The sequence below is a fragment of the Thrips palmi genome, unplaced genomic scaffold (genome assembly GCF_012932325.1).
Source record: "Thrips palmi isolate BJ-2018 unplaced genomic scaffold, TpBJ-2018v1 HiC_scaffold_8, whole genome shotgun sequence".
Lineage (NCBI taxonomy): Eukaryota > Metazoa > Arthropoda > Insecta > Thysanoptera > Thripidae > Thrips > Thrips palmi.
In genome coordinates this window covers 7,736,965-7,743,789 of record NW_023144635.1, presented here as the reverse complement: position 1 = coordinate 7,743,789, position 6,825 = coordinate 7,736,965, and the positions used below count along the sequence as shown (strand labels likewise).

At 69.1% G+C, this 6,825-nt stretch overlaps 1 protein-coding gene across 1 annotated transcript; it reads left to right on the top strand.

The window, feature by feature from the left end:
- Positions 1-730: 730 nt before the first annotated feature.
- LOC117653860 (serine/arginine repetitive matrix protein 1-like) lies at positions 731-5,161 on the top strand (the record flags this gene model as incomplete). Its single annotated transcript, XM_034399828.1, has 2 exons — positions 731-873; positions 2,856-5,161. A coding segment is annotated over exon 2 (2,073 nt), but the record flags the coding sequence as incomplete, so codon positions are not given.
- Positions 5,162-6,825: the final 1,664 nt, after the last annotated feature.

Sequence of the window (6,825 nt, the reverse complement as noted above, 5' to 3'; positions counted from 1 at the left end):
GCTGTCTGTCGCCCTGAAAGCGGCAGTTGTTGGTTTTGTCTTCCCCCCCCCTCTCTTTTCGCTCAGCTGGGTCCTTCGGTTCTTTCAGGGGACAGGTGAGGAGGAGGGTGCATTTTGGATTGACCCTTGGTCTTGGTTTGACCTCACGCTCTTCTTGGTTTAACCGCCGACATTAAGGTTGGCTTCCTCTAGGACCCTCGGCCCGTCCCTTCCGCTGGCAGGGCCCGCACCCGGATGGCGTGTGGGCGGTGCGCGGCGGTGCATGCAGGTGTGTGACCAGCAACACGGCCTGCAGCACGGCCTGCAGCACGGCAGCGCGCCAGGGAAGGAAGACCCGTGTGGCACGGTGGCGTACGGCGGCGTCCCCACCGCTGCAGCGGGGCGCCGTGCACGCCGGCCCGGCTGGTGGGGGACATGGTGGCGTGCGGGAGGCTCTGCGGGGGACTCGGTGGGGCGGGCGCAGCAGCGGCGGCAATGCTTTACCGAAGCTGTTCCGTCAGGCTGCTGCTGTTGCTGCTGCTGCTGCAGCAGCGGCATTCCAGCCGCCCCGCCACGCCGCGCCCGGCCCGCTCCGGTCCGCGGGAAGCCAAGGCTGCGGCGCGGACGCTACGCTACGCGGACGCCGGGGCCGGGGCGGACGTCAGTCAGTACCCGAGGCTGGCAAGAGTCGAAGCGCGCCGTGCCGCGACGCGCCGCCCCGCCTGCCCGTCCAAGCCGGCCGAGCCGCGAGCCGCGAGCGCGAAGCGGGCACGGGCCTCAGTGCCGATCCTGGAGCGCCAGTGTACCGAACACGAACGGCCGTCGCGAGTGCCGACGAGGACGACGACGTCGACGTCGACGCCGCTGTGTGTGCGTGCGTGTGTGTGTGCTTGTGTGAGTGCGTGGACAAAGTGACATGACTGACTTGGGGCGTCGGGGGGCGGGGCGGGACGGGCCGGGGCGACGGCGGTGCGAATTGAGTCAAAGGGGACGACGGACTGCTTTGGCACCGCCGCCGGCCTGGTTCCTGTCCGGCCCACGCCCTCTGGGCCCCGCTGGGCCCTCTGGCAACAAGTGGCGGTCCCTGGATCGTGGTCGTGGCGGGCTTGGCGTCGCCGTGGCGTCGCCGCCGGCGGATGCGGGCGTGGCGCGGCGGTGTGCGGATGCACCGGGGTGGGGCGGGGCGTGCCGTCGGGAATGATTGATGAAGCGGGCCGTGGGTGAAAGTGACGCGTTTCGAAACAAAAGCGCGACTCAACGCGCTGTAGTGTGTTGCACCGGTGTGGGTGCAGCCGGAACGAAGCGGGGTGGGGCGGGGCGGGGCGGGCGCGCTGTACCGCGAAGCTTCGAGGCGCGAAAAGGGCGTTGCGGGGGAGGTGGGGAGTAGGGGCGGGGGAGTGTCAAGTAGCCGCGAAGTGGTCCGACGGAGTGGTCATCTGACCGCCGACGACGACGGGATGTCGGGGGCGGGGCGGGGCGTGAGCCGTGCGACGCCGTTTCGCAAATTGGTTCGCAAGATTTCTTTATTTCCACGGGAGGCGAACACCGTGACGCAACGCCGCCCCCCAGGCGGCGGCAGCGCTGCAGCAGCCGGCCAGCTGATTTGGTTTGGCTTTACGAGGCGCGTTTCGTCAGCTGTTTACGCGGCCGGCATGTGTGAGGAGCCAGCGGGGCCGGCCAGGACGCGAGGCTGGGCCGCGGGGCCTTGGGGCGTCGAAGGACGACGCACGCCTGCCTGCCTGCCTGCCTGCCTGCCTGCTGCCCCCTGGGCTGCCCGGGCCCCTTTCCGCGCGAGCAGCGCACGCCAAATTGGAGTCGTGTAATGACTGGATTGGCCGCTCGCGCCGCTCGCCTCGCGCACACCGCGTTTTCGGTGCATTTTGATCCGATCCACTTGGGTCGGGTGTTTTGGCGCGAGCGTGAGCTCATCGGCGCGGCGTTCGCTTCGCGTCCCAAGGCTGCGCGCGGTGTCGGCCTGTAATGCCGGCCTCTTATTGGCGCACATGCGCGTGGCGTCGCGGCGTCGCGAACCAGCCGAACCTGCCGTGAGTCATCGCAGTGTAGTCACGCCGAGGCGCGCGCTCGCGATGGCGGCATGGCGACGACGACGACGACGACGTGGCTCGCCGTGCCGTGTCGCTCCGCTTGAAGCCGGACTTGACTCGACTTTCCGTCGGTTCGAGAAAGCGCGCCCCTTTCCGTGACTGGAATGAATGAAACGTTTTGGCTGTGGACGCCGACGGTGACGACGCGGAGGATGACCACCACAGGCCGTGTGGTCACCGCGGCGCAGCGCAGCGCGCAGCCCATTGTTCGTCCCCAAGGTCCCCCTCGCGGCCAGCCGGCCAGCGGGCCAGCAGGGCGTGGTTTTGATAATTGCCCTCCGATTGTGGGTGACATTATCCCGATTGCGCGGGCCGGGCGGGCCGGGTCAGGCAGCTTCACGCTCAATCGAGTTTTTCTGTCCGCGCAGCGCGCAGCCTTGCGAAGCCTCGCAACGTGAAAAATGGTAATGGCGAACGGTGCCGCGGATTGCATTTCATTGAGTGTCGCCACGCCACGCCGCTCGCGTTGTCGGCGAGCCTCTGCTACTCGTGCGCGCGCCGGGGCGTTTTTGTTTGGAGCGCCGACGACGCGTTCCAGGAGGAAGTCTAGACTCGATACCGCGAGGCGAGCAGGCCGTCGCCATCGATCTGGTGATGATCGCGTTGTATTGTCCGGCGGCACGCGCCCCGCCCCGCCCCGCCCCGCCCCGCCCCGCCCCGCGAAGCGACGCCAAGCTACGCCACGCCACAGCACGCCCCACGGTCCGGCCGTGTGGGAGGCGCCACTACTTGACGATGACATCATCCTTACAAATGCTTTTTAATACGCAGCGCCGGCCTGGCCAGGCAGAGCCGAGGGCAGAGCGCGCGCATGGCGGGCTAGAAGCAGCAACATCAGCAGCACCAACTTGACGTGCCACGCCCACCAGCAGCAGTGCTTTCCCCGGCCGAACGGCCGGCAGGCCCTCGGGTGCCTTCGGGCCGCCACCACCGGCACTTGACTCGGGTCAAGTCCTAGATTGACGGAAGGCAGGCCGAGCGCGCCGAGCGCCGCACCGTCCGCCATGGCCTCCACCATGCAGTTCGACTACCAGGCGGAGCAGCTGCTCATCAACAAGATGGTGATCCTGTTCAAGGAGCACGAGCAGCAGCACGGGGAGCGCCTGGCCGCGTCGCCGCGCTCCACGTCGCTCACGTCGCTCCGCGGCGCCAGGAAGGCCAAGGGCAAGAACGGGCGCAACGGCAAGAGCGCCGAGGCGGAGGACGCCGACAAGACCCCCAAGATCGACGAGCTGCGGCGGCAGAGCCCCGCCAGGAGGAGCCTGCTCGTCCGGAAGGGGAGCGCCGAGGCCGCGGGCCACTGGGACGACAAGGGGGAACGCAATGGAGAACGCAATGGAGAACGCAATGGAGAACGCAATGGCGAACGCAATGGCGAACGCAACGGGGACCACCAAGTTGACGGCGGCAAGAAGGACAAGAAGGACAAGTCCGGCGGCTTCCTAGGGCTGCTGACCAGCAAGAACAAGAAGAACAAGGTGGCCTCGCCGCCGCTGAGCCCCACGGGCAGCCTGCAGAAGCTGCCGCCACTGAGCCCCGCGGGGAGCGTACAGAGGCTGCCGCCGCTGCAGAGACACGCCGGCAAGCAGGACAGCAAGCTTGAAGTGCGCAGGGCGCTGGCCGCGGCGGCCGAGGCCCAGCGGATTCGCCAGCAGCAGGGCAATGGCCAACAGCCCCGCCACCGAGGCCTGCACGGCTCGGGGGCCTCGACGCCGACCACGCCCACCAGCCCGGTGGCCAGCCCACTGCCCGACAGCGGCCTCAACGGCGTGCAGCGGCAGGCGCGTCTCGAGGCGCAGGCCAAGCAGACGCAGAGCATTCTCGAGAGCATGCACGCCCAGCAAGTGCAAGTGCCGAGCTCTCCCAGGAGCCTTCCGCCCACGCCCACCAGTCCCCAGAGCACCATCTCGTGGAGTCCACCGCCCACGCCAAACACATCGGTGAGCCCGGAGGCCCGCAAAATGCCGTCGGCACTCACCAGCCCGCCGACCCGGGAACCGCCATCCACTCCAACCCGGAGCCCGCCGGCGACCCCCACAAGTCCTCAGAGCGCGACACCGCGCAGCCCGCCATCCACGCCAAGCACCCCTGTGAGTCCACAGGCCGGAGGCGTGTCCCCTGCGCCGGGTCGTGGCCAGCAGCAGGTGTCCACCGCCCTGCTGCACGCCGAGAGGCAAGACAGGCAGCGCCGCGACCCCAGCCCGCCCCTCAGCCCCACGCTGAGCCAGCTGGACGGGTCGCCGGGGCAGCGCAGGAGGGCGCTGGCGGAGCGCATCGCGCGGACGCCGTCGCCGAGCCCCGCGCCCAGCCCGCAGCAGGCGCCCAGGCCCCAGGCGGAGGTGAAGCAGCGGCAGCAAGGCCGTCGCGCAGCGGGGCCGCTGGCCAAGACGGCCGCCTCGTCGCCCGCCACGCCGCCGTCCCCGTCCCAACAGGACGTCGACGAGGGGCTGCAGCGCTCCTCCTCGCAGCGACGCTCGGGCAGGCGCGGCCTGGGCGCCTTCTTCCACAGCCTCACCAAGGGGTCCTCCTCTCCCGCCAAGCAGGCGCCGCCCCCGCAGCAGCAGGCTGAGCCAGAGCCCCAGCAGAAGAGCCCGCCACAGCCCGCCCCGCAGAAAAGCCCCCCGCAAACAGAAGAAAACAATCAAAAGCCGAAGAGTACGCCGCCTTCAAACACCACTCAAGATGAAAGACCGCCGCACCTGAGCATTGCTCAAAAGACGAGTCCTCCTCAACTGCCACCACTGCAGATTCCGCCCCAGCCGACCACGCCCCGAAGCCCCGCCGGGGAGCTCAGGGACATGGCCTTGCTGTACCACGAGCAGCTCTTGTCGCAGGAGCGATCGGCGCCCGCTAGGGACTACACGAGCCCCCCGGGAAAGTCCACGGCGCCGCCGAGGGACTCCGCTGCTCCGTCGAGGGAGTCCACGACCCCGTCGAGGAACTTGACGGAGACATCGTGGCACTCGACGTCCTCGACGAAGGAAGTGACGACGTCTTCGAGGAGCGCCACCCTCTCACTGTCGTATTCGGAGCGGACTCCTGGCCGCGCGACGCCCCAGCCCGCCTCGCCCGCCTCGCCCGCCTCGGCGTCGCACCGGCCGGCGTCCCCGGAGCGTCCGGGCACGCCGCGCCAGGGGGAGGCGGCCTCCTCCTTGTCGCGGTCCCCGCGGTCCCCGCTGCAGCAAGTGCGGCCCGAGGTGCAGCGCACGGAGCAGCTGCTGCACGCCGAGCGCTTCGAGCGCACCGACCAGAAGCCGCCTCTGCCGCGCGCCGCCAAGCAGGCCGCCAAGCAGGCCGCGCCGTCTTCCGTCCAGAAAGGTAGGCTGCCGGGGAAGAAACACTCCGCAGCTGTGTCCCTTGCGAAAAGCAGCTCGCCTGTCAAATAGTGTAGAGGCGTTGTGACGCAATGCGGCGTCCGCCATCGGCTGGCCGTGAGGGCGCGGGGGCGTGCATAGGTCAGGCCCGGCCGGCGCCGTCTGCTTCTCGTCTCGCGGACGTGCTCGAGGATCCGCGGCCGCGGCCAGCCGGTCCGTCGGGTTGTGTTCTACGACTGTGTTTAGCGGTGTGGGCTCGCGCCGCTGGATGGGAAGGGAACACGAACATGGCGTAAGTGAATCCAGATTGGGTGGCGTCTTGCCTCGGCCATGCCGCGCGGCCTGCAATGATACGGGCCGTGCGTGTGTGTGAGTGCCCCGGCCCGCCCCGGCCGTTGGCATGGCGACGCGACGACGCTACTTGCGCGCTCAATAAGCCAGTCCGCCGGCCTGGCGCATAGCCTTCATTGAGCGCAGGCGGAAGATGCAGCGCGGCCCTTTCCCAGGCTGGCCCCGCTGGTGCCACGTCGTGTCACGCGGTGTCGTGGCCCCTGCCCCGCCTTGTGGCGATATTGAATTGTACGACCGAGCTATCTCGATACGCCCTCCCCCCTCCCCCTCCTTCCCCGCACGCCGCTCCCTGGCGCTTTCTTTTCCCGGCGCTCGTTGGCGGTGACTGACACTGCGCCGCACTGCGCAGTGTGTCAGTGTGCGTCAGGCGGTACTACGTACCGACGCCAATCAGAGGCCCATTCTTTTTGGCCGCGGCCCGCTGTCTGCCAGCTCGGCCTGCCCGGCCTTAACGACGCGCCCGCCAGCCGGCCGGCCGAGCTGGCAGCCGTCGTTTATTCCGTCCGATTTCCGGGCCGACGTTGCCGACGTGCCGCGCCGAGATTTCACTCCCCTCGCCGTTAGCCGGCGCTGCAGAGTTACTGCAGTGTGCATGCGCGGACTGGTTCCGGACAGCGCGCTCCGTCTGTCTCTCTCGCACCCCCAAGCGCCGTGCGTCCGGCCCGGTCCGGCCCGTCCGTCCGGCCTGGTCTTGTCTGGGATGGCCAGAGCCAGATTAGAGGCTCGCTTGTGATACTCATCGTGCGGCGTCTGTCCACCATGCCGGACCGTTGCGAGCCGCACCGCCACTGCAAGTGCACTGCAGCAGCAGCGAACGGTTCTCGAGGATTCCCATGGCGGTGCAGCGCGGCTAAGCGCGGCCAAAGCGCAGCCCGGCTGGCGATGCAAAGCGGGTCGGTGACAGGCCGGCCGGCCGGCCGGACGCCCAGGATGCCTTCCTCGCCGACGAATCGCCCCGTTCCGTTCCGCTCCAGCGCCGCTCCAGCGCCGAGCGCCTCGCCGGCCGGCCTAGCGGGCCCAGCACTGTCCAGCGCCCAGCTGGCACGATGCACTCGATGGCTATCGGGTGCCGGCCT